The 18,370-nt window shown below is 33.3% G+C and overlaps 1 protein-coding gene across 10 annotated transcripts in view; it reads right to left on the bottom strand.

Annotated features, from left to right (window-relative positions):
• Window positions 1-18,370, bottom strand: part of LOC132740068 (nuclear distribution protein nudE-like 1) — a 57,253-nt gene that overhangs the window by 10,174 nt on the left and 28,709 nt on the right. The window contains exons 6-9 of one of the 10 annotated variants that reach the window (XM_060727927.1): window positions 17,866-18,060; window positions 13,610-13,701; window positions 6,834-6,931; window positions 6,389-6,402 (exon numbers count right to left, since the gene is read on the bottom strand). In XM_060727927.1, the coding sequence (XP_060583910.1) occupies window positions 6,389-6,402; window positions 6,834-6,931; window positions 13,610-13,701; window positions 17,866-18,060 (399 nt within the window). Of the gene's footprint in view, window positions 1-121; window positions 137-2,534; window positions 2,596-5,480; window positions 5,516-6,388; window positions 6,403-6,833; window positions 6,932-13,609; window positions 13,702-17,865; window positions 18,061-18,370 lie in introns of all 10 variants that reach the window. The other 9 variants (XM_060727926.1, XM_060727925.1, XM_060727922.1 and 6 more) reach the window with 9 other exon arrangements.

Genomic DNA, 18,370 nt, shown 5'->3' with positions numbered 1-18,370 from the left:
CAACAATGTACAGATTTGTGCATTAACAATAAGACAAATATAATATGAAATTGAAACTGTAACAATACAACAAAATATGTTGAAATAAATATAGTGATACAACAACTCTTAGCCATCTTACCCCTTCTTATAACTTCTGTAGCAAACGATAAATTAAAATCTTTATATTATAAAGAACTTGTTTTATATCTATTCTGGATAAAATGTAAAATGATAAAACTTTTATCTACAGTTCACCATAATGTCATTTTCCCCCAAATGTGGTTAGAATATTGGAGGTTGCACTAGGGATGAACTGGTGCCAATTTTTTCATGAAATGCGCTTGAAGTCTGACATATTTTTGTATCAAGCTAAGGATGTTGGACTAACACAACAGATGGTCTTTCATTTACATACCCAGACAGACTAAGCCAGAAAAAAATGAAACCACTACATAGTTGAATTTATTAAAATAAGCTATTAAAACTATTGTATTTCATGTACAGAGGTAATTATAGCTAGTGAATGTTGTGTGAACAGCCTATCAAAACCGTTGAATTTAATGTAAAAAGCCATTATAAAAACCATTGAATTTCATATAAAGAAGCCAATAAAAACCACTGAATTTCATATACAAAAGCCAATTAAAATCATTGAATTTCATGTAAAAAGCCAATAAATATCATTGAATTTCATGTAAAAAAGCTAATAAAAACCATTGAATTTCTTGTAAAAAAAAAACAACCCAATATCATTGAATTTCATGTAAAAAGTCAATAAAAAAGCATTGAATTTCATGTTAAAAGCTAACAATAGGGCCATGATGGCCCTGAGGAGGTCGCTCACCTGTATATAGGCCCCCACCCCCCCCCACAACGTTGCAGGGCCAATTTTAACCCAAGGGCTTTTATTTGCACAAACTTGGTAGACACCCATAAGAAGATGTTTCATGCTAAACATCTAAGCTCTAGCTCATTGGGCTTTTTAAAAGAAGATTTTTTTAAAGTTTTTACTATACACATATAGTTAAAAACAATGACACCCCTGGGGCGGGGCCAATTTTGACCCCAGGGCTTTTATTTGAACACCCATTAGAACATGTTTGATGCTAAATATCTTAGCTATAGCTCTTTGGGTACTTTAAAAGAAGACTTTTTAAGTTTTTACTATATGCATATAGGGAAAATCAATGACCCCCCGGGGCGGGGCCAATTTTGACCCCAGGGCTTTTATTTGAACAAACTTGGTAGACACCCATTAGAACATGTTTCATGCTAAATATCTTAGCTCTAGCTCTTTGGGTACTTTAAAAGAAGACTTTTTAAGTTTTTACTATATGCATATAGGGAAAATCAATGACCTCCCGGGGCGGGCCAATTTTGACCCCAGGGCTTTTATTTGAACAAACTTGGTAGACACCCATTAGAACATGTTTCATGCTAAATATCTTAGCTCTAGCTCTTTGGGTTTTTTAAAAGAAGACTTTTTAAGTTTTTACTATATGCATATAGGGAAAATCAATGACCCCCGGGGCGGGGCCAATTTTGACCCCAGGGCTTTTATTTGAACAAACTTGGTAGACACTTATTAGAACATGTTTCATGCTAAATATCTTTGCTCTAACTCTTTGGGTTCTTTAAAAGAAGACTTTTTAAGTTTTTACTATATGCATATAGGGAAAATCAATGACCCCTGGGGCGGGGCCAATTTTGACCCAGGGCTTTTATTTGAAACAAACTTGGTAGACACCTATTAGAACATGTTTGATGCTCAATATCTTAGCAATAGCTCTTTGAGTTCTTTAAAAGAAGATTTTTTAAGTTTTTACTATATGCATATAGGGAAAATCAATGACCCCCCGGGGCGGGGCCAATTTTGACCCCAGGGCTTTTATTTGAACAAACTTGGTAGACACCCATTAGAACATGTTTCATGCTAAATATCTTAGCTCTAGCTCTTTGGGTTCTTTAAAAGAAGATTTTTTTAGTTTTTACTATATGCATATAGGGAAAATCAATGACCCCCCTGGGGCGGGGCCAATTTTGACCCCAGGGCTTTTATTTGAACAAACTTGGTAGACACTTACTAGAAGATGTTTCATGCCAAATATCTAAGCTCTAGCTCTTATGGTTTTTTAAAAGAAGATATTTAAAGTTTTTTCTTTTGGTTGCCATGGCAACCAGAGTTCTGCATGGAATTAAATTCTTTGAACAATTTTTAAAGGTGACCACCAAAGGAACATTCCTGTGAAGTTTGGATGAAATTGGCTTAGTGGTTTATGAGGAGATGTCATTTAAAGTAAAAGTTTACGGACGGACAGCGATCACAAAAGCTCACCCTGTCACTTTGTGACAGGTGAGCTAATAAAAATCATTGAATTTCATGTAAAAAGCCATTTATCAATCATAAAATATCCTGATATCAGCTAATTAAAATCACGAATGCTAAAACTTAAAGTTCCCTTATAATATCTTATAATCTACACTGTAAAGCTCAAGCTAAAAGGCCATTAACCAGGAAGCTGTTAACCAGGAAGCTGTCTTTTGTCTGATACCTATGCTTTAAAATCAGGATAGAAAATTATTTGCCGCCGCGCTTTGGTCCAAAAGACATCTCTGAAAATGTTGCAATTAAAAATTATTACTATGATTATACAAGTTTACACAATTATTATATGAGCCGCGTCACGACAAAACCAACATAATGAGTTTGCGACCAGCATGGATCCAGACCAGCCTGCGCATCCGCGCAGTCTGATCAGGATCCATGCTGTTCGCTTACCAACCCTATTACAAGTAGAGAAACTGATAGCGAACAGCATGGATCCTGATCAGACTGCGCGTAAGCGCAGGCTGGTCTGGATCCATGCTGGTCGCAAACCCATTATGTTGGTTTTGTCATGACGCGGCTCATATGGATTTACAATGTAGAGAAGGTCTGGAAATGGTTACAGCATCATGTGGATCTAAATATTTGACAAATTGATCAAAAGTATTATTTTCTAAGGTGAATATACAGTACAAATTTGTCCATTATATAATATAATTGCAATTTGTCTACATTGTCTTCATTTCTTACTTATCTAAATAATTATAAGCACTTCTTTGGTACAATTTGTAAAGTTTGGGTTCATTTTCTATTTATAGCCATTAACTCTAGGATTCTCTACACTGTATATCTTCATAACACCTAAATCCAAAGCAATCCATGTAATCTAGCTAAGCTGAAATGTGAAAAAGTTAGATAAAAATGGGTGCCAAATTTTGTAAAACTCGACCCTTTGTTCCCAGTGCATAGTACATAGTAAAATTTTACTCATCAGTTATCTGATTTATTTCAAAAGGAAATTTGAGCCGCATCACGACAAAACCATCATAATGGCTTTGCAACCAGCATGGATCCAGACCAGCCTGCGCATCCGCACAGTCTGATCAGGATCCATGCTGGTCGCTATCAGTTTCTCTACTTGATATAGAGTTTGTAAGCGAACGGCATGGATCCTGATCAGACTGCGCGGATGCGCAGGCTGGTCTGGATCCATGCTGGCCGCAAACCCACTATGTTGGTTTTGTCATGGCACGGCTTATTTTAACTTAAGTATACAAAAATCAAATCTTTTATTCTTTGAAAAATGACGGTTGTGTAATTTTGCCTCTAAAATTAATGATTTACATTTTTTTAAGTAAATAGGTGGATGAAAACAATGCAATAGAAAGAGAATAAATATAATTTTTACATTTTTTTGTACATGATGCTGATTAATTAATCAATATTATAATTAATATTAATGAACATGCATAATTTATAAATAAAGTAATGTTTGGTAAGGGAGGAAAAAAACTAGCTATTAAGGATAAAAGCATGTTTTCAGGAAATTTAATCATATTATTCACATGGGATATAATTCAAAACTGACCTAATTTATTTTCACATATTTATGGTAAATGGGAAAATATTTTTTGATATTTTTGTTTCAATTTGATTTTAATATCACTGAAATTATGAATACTCAGCCTTCATTGAAACTTGACATATACACTGTAGCCTCGATAACTCGCTCTTCACTATAACGCTAATCTCAGTATAGCGCTCATAGACCTTGGCTCCCAAAAAAAAAAAAACTTCCCCAAAAAAAATTTTTTTTTAAGTAGACTTAGATTTATAGCACGCTATAACGCTTGCTCAATTTGACAGTCAAGTACAATAAACAATTGTTATTAGGACATTTATGAGCGCCAAAGGTGTGAAAAACATGTCCAGGTAAGCGTTTATCCGCTCTTTTGTTGTTTTACCTGTCTTTAAATTGTTTCCAAAATCTCAAATTCATATCATAACTGTGACATTGGCAACCGATGGTGAGTATAAATAAACTAAAATTCACACACATATCTTTGACATGTAAACCTCGCTCAATTAAAAAACACACAAGCCCAAAATCAATTTAAAATCCTGCAATGTAAATAGAGCGGCCATGACAGGAAGTAATTGGCGTTTGATTTACTAGGGGACACAACTAAAGCTGGACTGTAAATTACAGTGTTATTTACAGTCCAGCTTTAGTTGTGTCCCCTAGTTAATCAAAGGTCATTACAGTAATGGCTGTTTACACTACTACATTCATGATTTATAATTTTCTTTCCAAAGTTTTTCGTTTCTTTTAAATATAATTAGTATTATTTGTGAATATAATATATGTTTACATCATTGAATGGTTTTAGAAAAAGATAATGTCGATATTCATTGAACAGTAAGTACAAAAATCAGCGTTATATTTATACATGTGGTGGGTGGGGTAATGCGGTAATTTCGCAATGAGCGTTCAAGTGAGAGCCTCGTTAGAACGCGGTGTTGAGACTTTGGACCCCAACAAGAGCGCTTTAATGAGGCTGAAGTGTATTTTTTAGCATAAATTTCAGACAAGAGGCCATGACGAGGGGAGAACCAACTGTGAAATTTTTAAGATTTTTAAGAAAGTTCCAAAGCAATAAATGAAAGATAACTAATTAATTAGGGCATCTAACACAGGAACCAACAATGATGAGATCAAGACCTATCTACATTCTATGGCCACAAAGACTTTTTCACTTGAAATCTAAATAACATTTTGTGTACTAAATGTACCTATAGACCTGTCTGCTAAGAATGGCAATAAATTATCTATATCATTAATTATGACTGACTTAAGGTAAGAAAAGAAGGAAATTTAGTGTTGAAAAATTCTACAATGATTATATAATTTATTTTTGATTAAAAACTAAACTATAAAGTAATCCAGTCAAAATCTAGATATCAAAATTATTACGACCAGAAAAATCAAAGTTCTGCCTTATTCAAGTGTGAATTCCTGAAAAAGTAACATAGGATACAAAATGCAATTCCAAATACACTCTTCTAGATTTCTACTTATTTTGCAACCATATTATTACTTCAATGTCTTGCCCAAATACACATGCAGTTAGTATAATAGAGTATGCAGAAATAGTGGGTATAAATATCAGACCTGTAAACTGTCTAATACGATTCCATAGCGCAGAGCTGAAGTTACAAGTGGCAAATTTCTCAAACTCTTATTACAACTATTGAAGTGTTTCAGCAAGAAAAAAACTTGCCTATTTAATTAACATGTAATTACTTTTGTCTTTTTTTAAGGATTTAACTGCCATGTTTGTTCATAGTTTAAACTCAATTCTCTTAGGAACCAGACTGCACCGACAAAAAAACTTTTAATTTGTATCCTTTTTTTGTTTTATTTGAGTAATTAAGCAGTGAATCAAAATATATACATGTACTTAATTTTAACTTTTTAATATGTTATCATTCTTAACAAAAACTTTTTCTTATATTTGCTGGACTTGTAAAAAATTACCTATATTTATTTGGACTTACTTTTGAATACGGAGAGCTAAATTAAGTTGTAACTCAATTAAATGGTATAGATAACTTTACTACAAATCATGAGCTTCTGATTGTTAGAAATAAAGGTAAGAGGTTTTCAGAATAGAGACTTTCCTGCCTTGTTCATAAAAAGTTATCTAAATACAATAAACTTTTTCACTGTCTCACTTTTTGTTTGATACTTTCTTGTTATTCCATTCTTATTCTTTTCTTTGCATAACTGTATTAATAAACTCCTATCAGGTTATCAAATGCAAGAAATAAATCTCTACACTTCAAACTATTCTTAGCTTAGGCAATGAAAAAAACTTGTTGAAAAGAAATACAGCCAATAAGCCAAACACACAAAAAGATGAAAATTAGGTCATGATGGTGAAACATGAATACTAGTAGTCAGTGCTCTTTCATTCCCAAAAAAAATAAAACGAGAGACAATTTAATGATTAAGAAAACTTATGCAACACTATGCTTTATATAGTAGTATAAAATGAGGAGATATGATTTTTTTTTTACCAAAGAGGAACCAACTTAAACAAAAAGAATATAACAAAAGTAATCAAATGAAGGTAAGGGATCAAAAAATTACAGAGAATAATTTTTAAGCTTAAACCTCAACTTAAAAGAAAGGTAACCAAACAATCTATATCAATACTTCTACACCGAACTAATTGGATTTTTAAATTACACAAATTGGTTATATGCCTTCATGATTTGCCCATCAGTCTGTAGAACTCAATGATGCAACTATGTGCTGAAGACACAGCAAGTTTTCTTGTGTTGATTCAGTTGACGATACTTGTCTTGTGAAATGCGATTCATCCTCAATCACTGTTCTTAATGTGCATTATTATATAGATCAATTATGAAAGACAGGAATTAATGATAAAATTGTATTAGTTTGCAATGTGATATTGAAATTCAAATTCCTCAACAGATTCATTCAGCTATAGTGACATACCTTGGAGAATTGACAGGACTATTCCCACTTTTCGGGTTGCTACCTCGGGGCGGATCTTTTACAAAGTTTCGGCAGGAGGCTAACTTGTTCTCTAGTGCCTGAAAAAAATAATCATAGAAAGTATTAGTCCTGTATTTATATCAAAGTAAGAATTCCGTTCCACAAATGAAATTTCCCAACTTAACACTTTTAGAGTGTATTTACTTTCCCTTGATGTTTATGTAAACTAGAAATGTGTCATCATGCCACGGATGCCCCCGCATGCAGCCAAAATTTCAGATGGTGCATTAATTATTTTTTTCATTTTAAGTTCAAAGCCCTTAAAACTTTTCAATGTTCACACAAACCATTTCCATACAATGTTCAAGGCACTGAAATTATTCAGTCTTAACCTTTTAGAAATAGCATATTGCATATTTGTAGCCAAAATAATGGCTAAAAGAATGAGTGCTGAAACTGAAAGTTCAAAATTTTTCCAACATTCAGGAAAGATAAGTTTGTCTAAAATCATTGAACCATGACCAAATTCAAACTTAAACTGCTTATTCCTAAGATGTATCTATATTATTTTCAAAGTGAAAGGGACATAACTCTGCCAAAAAATCATCAAACCATGACCAAATTCCAACTTGACCTGCCCATTCCTTTGACATATCCATATGTCAAATTAAAGTTGAATATGTAACACTGTTGGGTAGATAATGAACAGAAACTGTAAATTTCATATTATTTTCAAAGTGAAAGGGGCATTACTCTGCCAAAAATCATTGAACCATGACCAAATTTGAACTTGACCTGCGCATTTCAAAAACATATCCATATGTCAAATTTGAGTTGAATGTGTTGTACCATTGGGGAGATAATAAACGGAAACTGAAAATTTCATATTACTTTCAAAGTGAAAGGGGCATAACTCTGCCAAAAATCATTGAACCATGACCAAATTTGAACTTGACCTGCGCATTCGTTTGACGTATCAATATGTCAAATTTGAGTTGAATGTTTAATACTGTTGGGGAGATAATAAACGGAAACTGAAAATTTCATATTATTTTCAAAGTAAAAGGGGCATAACTCTGCCAAAAATCATCAAACCATAACCAAATTCGAACTTGACCTGTATTTTCTCATGACATATCCATATGTCAAGTTTGAGTTGAATGTGTCCAACCGTTCTTAAGATAATGAACGGAAACTGAAATTTCATATTATTTTGAAAGTAAAAGGGGCATAACTCTGCCAAAAATCATCGAACCATGACCAAATTCGAACTTGACCTCTATTTTCTCATGACATATCCATATGTCAAATTTGAGTTGAATGTGTCCAACCGTTCTTAAGATAATGAACGGAAACTGATGATGACGGAATGACAGAATGACGGAAGGACGGAAGGATGGAAGGACGGAATGACGGAACAGGGTAACACTATATGCCCCGGCCATTACATGGCGGGGGCATAAAAAGCCATTATTTTAAATTTTATATTCTCCTCATAGTAATCAGGTGTAATATACATGTACAACCTCTATTTAACAATCTTCATCATAGTTTGCTAAAAGTAGAATAAAATGGCTGAATACCTGGCCTTGAAGTTATAAAACTTTTTTTCTTAGCTCTATCCCAGATCTCCAATTTTTCATTGGTCAATGTACATTCTCTGATAGTTTCTGACCAATCAAATACATGAGATATGAGTTTGAGCCTAGATAATTTCTTTATAACTGTGAACCTTGGTATACAGTTCATCGAGGGTGCAGGAAAATAATTTTAGTTATTAAAGGGAGATAATTGTTGGCATTCAATGGAGCTATTTGTAAATAAAACACTGGTTGATTTTAACTGTTTGTAAAAGTAACTAAGAAATTCTGTTATTTATTCTTTTATAGTTATTTTGAAAAAAAAAACAAGATTGCATTTGAGAAAAATGCTATGCCACCGCATTAATAAAACACTAAATAGTAGTGTAGGGACAGATTTTTTATGGTTTCTATACAATTAAAGATTGTCATTATGCATAGATCCCTGACCTATCTAATTCTTATTATCAGATTAGTGGTTGAATCTATTGTTAATCCAATAAAAGGTCAGAGTAGGAATAAATCAATGCACTTGAGTCTGGTGAATTTGGTGGTGAAGGTCATATTTCACACAGCCTAAATATCATGACTACATCAAAAGACAACACAGTTAGACACTTTGTCAAAATCAAGGTCAGCTGATATCAAAGTTCACTTTACAACTTAAACTGTGCACATGGTCAAAATTCCATTGCTGTACATCAAAAGGACAAGAAAGTAGGTCACTTTCCCCTTAGGCAAGGCAAAATTTTGACCCAAGGGTTTAATTCAAAACAATCTTGATACAGGTCCACCAAACAACATTTCAAGTCAAATATCTAAGCTGTAGCTTTCTCCCATTCAGAAAACATTTGTTTTATTTTCTGTTTTTACAATGTGTACATAATGAGAATCACTGCCCCCTGGCAGGCCAATTTTGACACAAAGGGAAAATTTTGAACAACTTTGGTAGAGGACCTATAGATGATATTACATAGAAACATCAAAGCTCTATGCCTTGTACCTTCAGACAAAAATATTTTTTTTTACTATATGTACATAATGAAAATCAATGACCCATGGGGTGGAACCAATTTTGACCCCAGGGCTATAATTTCAACAATCTTGGTAGAGGTTCAAGCCTCATAAAGTCTCATGCCATATATTTAACCTCTAGCCTTTGTCATTTCAGAGAAGAAGTTTTCAAGTTTTTACTTTATACATATAAGGAAAACTATCGCCTCTGGGGCAGGGTAATTTTAACACTAGGGGCATAATTAAAACAACTTTAGCGAGGACCCATATATGATATTATATACCAAATATCAAAGCTCTAAGCCTTGTACCTCCAGACAAGAAGTTTTTTTACTATATGTACATAGTGAAAATCAATGACCCCTGTGCCAATTTTGACTCCAGGGCTTTAATTTGTACAATTTTGCTAGAGGTTCACTACACAATGTTTCATGCAAAAAATCTTAACTCTAGCCTTTGTAAATTTAGAGAAGATGATTTTTTAAGTTTTTACTATATACATATAAGGAAAACCTATGGCCCCCGGGGCGGGGCTAATTTTGACACTAGAGACAAAATTTGAACAACTTAGGTAGAGTACCTATAGATGATATAATTTAATAAATATTAAAGCTCTAAGCCTTGTACCTTCAGACAATAAGATTTTTTACTATATGTATACATTGAAAATCAATGACCCCCGGGGCGGGGGCAATTTTGACCCAAGGGCTATAATTTGAAAAATCTTGCTAGAGGTTCACTTCACAATGTTTCATGCAAAATATCTAACCTCTAGCATTTGTCAATTGCTAGAAAAAGTTTTTTAAAGTTTTTACTATATACATATAAGAAAAACCAATGACCCCCAGGGCGGGGCCGATTGTGACCCTAGGGCTATAATTTGAACAATCTGGTTAGAGGTCTACTAGACAATGCCTTATGCAAAATATCTAAGCTCTAGGCCTTTTGGGTCTTTACAAGAAGGTATTTTAAGTTTTTACTATATGTACATATAGTGAAAATCAATGACCCCCAGGGCGGGGCCGATTTTGACCCCAGGGCTATCATTAAAACAATCTTGGTAAGGGTCTACCAGACAATGCCTTATGCAAAATATCTAAGCTCTAGGCCTTTTGAGTCTTTACATGAAGGTATTTTAAGTTTTTACTTTACATACATATAGTGAAAATCAATGACCCCCGGGGCGGGCCGATTTTGACCCAAGGGCAATAATTTGAACAATCTTGGTAGAGGTCTACCAGACAATGCTTTATGCAAAATATCTAAGCTCTAGGCCTTTTGGGTCTTTACAAGAAGACTTTTTAAATTTATACTTATAATTCCTTTTGGTTGCCATGGCAACAAGATTTCTGCATGGAATGAAATTTTTTGAACAACTTTGGAAGCCCTTCACCCAAGGATCAATCCTGCCAAGTCTGGTTGAAATTGGACAAGTGGTTTTTCACAAGAAGATTTTTGAAGTTCACTATATAATCTATATAACACACAAACAAACAAACACACACACACACACAGATGAATCGCTATATGCCACCGCATCGCAGATGCTGCGGTGGCATAAAAAAAAGGCTCTTTTATTTATATTTTTCTGGACTAGTTAAGCTAAATCGCTCTAATTTAAAGAAAAAGAAAAACATTTGAAAGGAAGTATTTACAAATAGTATTAATTCAAGTATTCAGAATATGATTGAACATTGTTATCAACTATATATTTCTTTACAAATTTTGGAAAATGTCTACACTGTTTTGTGCATTAGTCAAGTATTACACAATGTATATAAATCTAGCTTTCAAGTCCTAGTTGAATGAAGCGTGTATGGGGAAAAAAGCAGTTAAAAGTGGGTTGAACAATGTTACAGCAAACATCTAGCACTCATTGGGGTAAAATCTTGCAATAAACTTTGACCTTTGTGTTTCAATACAACTAATATGATTTTAAATGTGCTTTGGTAAAAATTTCTTTTGGTTACTGGTACACTGCCAGTAAGCGGGTATAGGGGCCAAATTAGGGTAATGTTTACAAAATGGACATGGAAATGCATTGCCTAGTGCTTGTGGGCAACCTACCAAGAACATCTGACCTACTGACCCTTGTGTTGCTAGGCAACCATCCAATGTTGGTAAGTGCTAGATGGCAAAGATGCTTGAGGAGTTGCCAAGTAAAGCACAACTTACTCGAGATTCGACATATGCAGAAAGAATGCTGATCTTCTAGGAATGGCACATGAAGCTAGCGGGACATATAAAAACATTTAATTGAGAAAAAGCACCATCTGGAAAACCATGCTCTTTACAGTCAATTGTTTTCAAAATAATACTTGTTGCTACTGAAAAAACATCTACTGCCTAGGTCATATATGACAATCCAAGGCCAGTATAAATTTATTCATAGGTTCACAGTCTTCTTTCTTTTCTGTGTTTCTACACATTCTCAAAGGGATAAACCTTCCTAAAATAACGGAATCAACTTTTGAGAATTACATTCAAGGTATATATTTGAATAACAAAAATGTTTAAGAAAAAAATCATGCAAATAAACACAGACGAAAAAACAACATGATAAAATTTCAGTATACTTTGGAACAAATGTATAATGGCCTCCTTTTTATTCGAGATACTAAAAAACTAAACTTCTCTACTGTTCTTTTAAATAAACAAGAGGGCCATGATGGCCCTGAGGTCGCTCACCTGTATATAGGCCCCTGGAGCAGGGCCAGTTTAAACGCCAGGGCTTTTATTTGAACAAACTTAAGACACCCATTAGAAGATGTTTCTTGATGTTAAGTTTTTACTACACACATATAATGAAAAACAATGACCTCTGCCCTCCCCCACCCCCTCCCCCGGCAGGGCCAATTTTTACCCAAGGGCTTTTATTTGAACAAACTTGGTAGACACCCATAAGAAGATGTTTCATCTCTAGCTCATTGGGTTTTTTAAAAGAAGATTTTTTAAGTTTTTACTATACACATATAGTTAAAAACAATGACACCCCTGTGGCATGGCCAGTTTTGACCCCAGGGATTTTATTTGAACAAACTTTGTAGACACTTACCAGAAGATGTTTCATGCTTAATATCTAAACTCTAGCTATTTGGGTTTTTTTCAAAGAAGATTTTTAAGTTTTTGCTATACACATATAAGGAAAATCAATGACCCGCGGGGCGGGGCCAATTTTGACCCCAGGGCTTTTATTTGAACAATCTTGGTAGACACCCATTAGAACATGTTTCATGCTAAATATCTTAGCTCTAGCTCTTCGAGTTCTTTAAAAGAAGATTTTTTAAGTTTTTACTATATGCATTTTGGGAAAATCAATGACCCCCTGGGGCGGGGCCAATTTTGACCCCAGGGCTTTTATTTGAACAAACTTGGTAGACACTCATTAGAAGATGTTTCATGCTAAATATCTTAGCTCTAGCTCTTTGGGTTCTTTAAAAGAAGATTTTTTAAGTTTTTACTATATGCATATAGGGAAAATCAATGACCCTCTGGGGCGGGGCCAATTTTGACCCCCGGGCTTTTATTTGAACAAACTTGGTAGACACTCACTAGAAGATGTTTCATGTCAAATATCTAAGCTCTAGCTCTTTCGGTTTTTTAAAAGAAGATATTTAAAGTTTTTTCTTTCGGTTGCCATGGCAACCAGAGTTCTGCATGGAATTAAATTCTTTGAACAATTTTTAAAGGTGCCCACCAAAGGTACATTCCTGTGAAGTTTGGATGAAAGTGGCTCAGTGGTTAATGAGGAGATGTCATTTAAAGTAAAAGTTTACGGACGGACGCTGGCCGGACGCCGGACGAAAAGTGATCACAAAAGCTCACCCTGTCACTTTGTGACAGGTGAGCTAAAAACTTAACAACAGTCACAAATGAAAGAGAATGATCCATGCAAAAAATGACAACTTTGATAAAGTTACATGAAAAAGTTATTGTGATCATACATTACTAGAATTACTACAATACAGTCTGATGATTCTATTCGCCATTTAAATGCAATTGCTTAGGTTCTGCACTGAACTATAGATCTTATATGTTCAAAATATGTCATTTCTTTTGGATTCAAACATTTTTTTTAATTTTTGGGTGTAAAACTTTAGTTATTGAAAAAGAAAAGGATAAAAGTGGAAGCACATCAAAACTTGCAAGGTTTTTTTGTCAGTTATTGGCAGAAGTACTTACTCCAACTTTTCGTAACAGATCGCCTACTATGTTAAGTGCAGATATTCGAGCCGACGGCGTGAGTGGGGTACCGCCATTCATGGTAGGGATGCCTGCAAACAAAACACAAATAATGCACAAATCACGAAATAAAAGGATCAACTAAACACAATAAATAGAGCTGTCATTGATTCAGTCTAAAGGATATGGAAGATATATCCACAAAATATTAGAATTGTCTTTTAGACAGGGCACCTGCTTCAGGTTATGTTTTGGTGAATTTTCTTCATTTCTAGAAATTATATTTACCAGTCAAAATCAATGATTTTTTCTAAATCTGATCATTTCTAGAAATTATATTTACCAGTCAAAATCAATGATTTTTTCTAAATCTGAATTGATAATCAATAAATAAAAACATATCAATGATACATCAACATCATTTCAATCGCTGACAGCTCTAACAATAAATATGTATATAAGTATAATGAATGGATTTTTATAATGAAAATGTAAGTTTATCTTTTTTTTCGTTGGTATAAGAAATGTATGTATATGGAGGTTAGAAAACATGGAGAAAACTTACATGCAGATCTAAACATGCCTATTGATAATATCAAATAATAAAGAGTATTTACATATAATAATAATAATGTAAATGTCTTAACAAAATTTACAGTTTATCCCTGGGTTGAGAGGCAGACACCTTAACCACAAGGTCTCCCTCCCCTTAAAATCAAGTACAAAGTATAAATGGTTTTACACTTCAATTATTGTATTACCCTTTAAAATTCAATAAAAGATATCTTTAAATCTTTAAAGATAAAACAACTCCATAGATAACTTTTTGCATTTTTGAAATTTCTTAGAATGCACCATATATTCCTACATACCAGATGTCAACACAGTTATTATTAAGACTTTGAAAGAAACAAAAATACATGCTGAATTAAATATTGCTTATCTACATGTATATACCCTATGGTGCAAGAAAAAAAACTTGACATTTGTATTCAAGCTATCATGCATTTCTAAATAGCAAAGAAGAGCAACCAATAGTTTCACAACTTTATTCTTTACCCTTTATATGAGCCGCGTCATGACAAAACCAACATAATGTGTTTTCGACCAGCATGGATCAGGACCAGCCTGCGCATCCGCGCAGTCTGATCAGGATCCATGCTGTTCGCTATCAGTTTCTCTACTTGTAATAGGGTTTGTAAGCAAACAGCATGGATCCTGATCAGACTGCGCGGATGCTCAGGCTGGTCTGGATCCATGCTGATCGCAAACCCATTATGTTGGTTTTGTCATGACGTGGCTCAATTATTACTTGACATATAAAACAAGACACCATGTTGCTCTGTTGTTTAAAAGAAACCTGCTATTACATTGTCAGGCAGATGTTTTCCAGTTTTCCTGGTTTTCAATACCAGTCCTAAATCATTGCAATGCCACCAGATAGAACCAATATTACCTTACACAAAACATCTTCTTTCAAGTCTTTGGGGAAAAAATGTTCCCCTGTAATTGCACAGATTGAAAGTCATAGGTGTTAAAATGATTTCTTAACCCGTACCCTGCTGTAACAGACAGTGATTAGTTTTAGCCACTCGTAAATCCAGTCTGACAAATAATGTCTAAAGACTAAATTCTAGTTTTACAGGCCCATTAAGCATCAGAAATGCTATCATATTTATTCTCCAAAAACTTTTATTTCTCTATCATGTTACAGTTTCCAAATAGTTAATCATTGGCCATATAGATGAATTATCTGTTGCTCCTTTTCTTTTTGGCAATTGGTATACAAAGTAACATGTAATTATAATATAGAGGATATTTGTTTGTTTGTGTGTAAGATAAAATTTTATTTCATCGAGTGGGCTTTAAAAACAGTATTCTCACGAGTGGCGTAGCCACAAGTGAGAATACTGTTTTTAAAGTTCACGAGATGAAATAAAATTACATCTTACACAACAAACAGACAAATTTTCTTTTTATTTTATGCTTAAAAACAAGTTAAAACAAAATTTCCATAATTTTAACGTTAATATTAAAATCTGTTTCCCCCATTGAGAGCCCCATTTAGACGGAATTTCTCATTAAAAACAAGAAGTCTTGAGCTGAAAAATAAGTCCGTCAATCAAGGTTAAATGACGGTGATATTTATTCATTTTATCAAAAAATATGAATGATCGCTTGTTTTAATAATAAAAACAAACAATTCTTGTAGGAGAAAAAGTCCAACCATCCATCCATATTTCTGTTACTTACTGCGAATTTATATTAGACCTGGCTTTGTAAAATGTAAGCGGCAGCCATTTTTTAAAGGGAGGAAAATAATTGTGTAAGATTCAGAGGGATATAATTTGGATTTGTTAGTCATACACCTTTTTAAAAGAAAGAAAACTTATTTGAGGATTGTAACAGACAAAAAATAAGTGATGACAGAAGTGAAAACATTCAGAAAAGGAGCTAGGAAAATGGAAAACTTGGAAGCTTGCTAAGGAACGCTGGGTTGTTTTACTTATTCTACGAGTGATGGCTGTCAATGCTTTTCAATTTTTCATAAAGCATACGGCAGTTATTGCTCGTAGGATACTTTAATATGCCCAAATGTCATCAAGAGCAGTTTTGCATGGGGAAGGAATGTATTTTTCAGACTGTAAAAACGAAACAAAAAAATTTAGAGACGAAATTTGGTGATTGGAATTTGAATAAATAGAAGTAAGTTTTCTCTCTTTATTACTTTTGACATTTAAGTTATTTATCTATTTCAGCTTTGCTATTTCTTTTAACAGCCTGACATTGTCAGAATTGTCAGTAAAAATAAAATTGAGGTACCACATGGGGAAAATCTTAAAAAAGTAGTTTCGTCATTGAAAAAAGTGAAATTATATTTTGATAATTTTCACTGTGAAATTATCAAATATAATTTTCACGGATAAATCAATAATCCACTGAAAAGCATAAAATAAAATTCTGTATTGTGTATGGAAGTCAAAAGACTACTTTGTCGACATTTTGCTATGTTTACGACACATTCCTGCACATTTATTGCTACATTTGTCAGTTGTTTAACATCGTAAATGCTCTAAATCCATAAGCTAAACATTATTGAAAACATATTTGACTTTTCTACAGATTTTAGAAAGTTATTGATTTCTAAAGCATAATGTGCCTTTAATAATGGCCAGTTAGCCCATTTAAGAAAATCTTAATCAGTACATTAACAGTTAAAACAGAATTGTGATGAATTTTTCCCCTTATTTTTTTTGTTTCATTTTTTTCAAATCTAGCATGCAGATACATAAACTGGTATAAAAACAACTGTCACAGCTGTTCCCTTTGTGAATACTGAATTCTCATATGATTTGTGTAGGTTTAATTTCTCACAACATATGATAGCAATTTGAGTATAACAAAACACATATCAGGTTTATTTCACTAGAAATATGTAACAGGAAAGGTTTTCCTATACAGTCATCAAATTTCTTAAACTCTATATAACATGGAGATTCCACAAACAGCAGAGTATAGTTTAGGCCAGACTTTGATTGACGCAACATGAGCTATTTATAAGTCACATGTTAATAATTTGAAAGCTTTAACAAAAGGGAAGTAACTGTAACAAAAGGTTAAATCAATTTATCATTCAGTATGTTCTTTCCCTTACAACATAAATGCGTGACACTTTTAATTACAAAAATCTGTAACCGACATTTTTTCGGTTACTCAGTTATTAGTCAAGTTTAATTATAATGATTATTTCCAAAGCATCATTTGGTATACTAAAGTCTGATAGTAAAATATGGTGCGTTTTCTGTAATAGTTCATTACAAATAACTATGTTGGACGTTTTAAAACATGTCTGGAAAAAAACTTTAGCATATCTAGTTTTTACTTTGTTTAAGCTAAAATACTGTGTTATTCTATTCAAGCAATAACCCGTATATCTCAAAGTTTCTCTCACCTTCTCATAGGTAGTCTTTTTTTCTCTATTCACTTCACACATAAGCATTCACTAATGAAATTTCAAAAGATATGGAATATGATAAACTAAAAGTGAGATATTTTCCATATTTTCACCCATAGTACATGCTTGTGAAAATCAGAAATGAAAAATCTCACATAGTTGTAAAATGACATTAGATATTATATGTTTATTGCAACACTAGCATAACTGGTTCTATAAATTCATTGAGTTAGGATAGTGTAGCTATAAACCTTCAATTTTCACTCTCAGATATACATTCATAACACCAAGATTCCCTTACCTTTGTTTGGAGTAATGTTTCCACCTTGGTCAATGTGATTTATTGTACCATTTGGTTCATTTATACTTTTATTTGACAGTTTATTATTGTTATGTGACTTTTCTTGAAGGCGACTTTCAGGGTTTGTAGGAGTTGTGGCCCCTGAACCTGACTGCGATAGAGGTTTTTCTCGTACATCAATCTCTTGTCGTAAATCTGTGAAGAAAATAAACATTGTTCGTGTAGACATATATCTGTGTACAAGAAACTAATCAGTGAAAGTAAAAAATATAAGTGAATCTGCAAAAATAACATGAAGAAATACACATCTGTGAAAATAATAGGTAGTAAAAGTCATATGGTAACTTTCTAGTTTTACTGTTTGATGAAGACCTTAGTTAACTTAATCCTTTGTGCTTTATTTCAGTTACAAGTGGGTGCGAGTAGAGTAGGTTGATGAGTAGGTCTAACAAATTTCCATAAGTCAGAGGTATAGCTTCATTACGTCAAAGAACATTAAGTCTCT

Source organism: Ruditapes philippinarum, unplaced genomic scaffold (assembly GCF_026571515.1).
Source record: "Ruditapes philippinarum isolate M1 unplaced genomic scaffold, ASM2657151v2 ctg3003_1_1_1_1, whole genome shotgun sequence".
NCBI lineage: Eukaryota > Metazoa > Mollusca > Bivalvia > Venerida > Veneridae > Ruditapes > Ruditapes philippinarum.
This window is presented reverse-complemented; position numbering and strand designations above follow the sequence as displayed.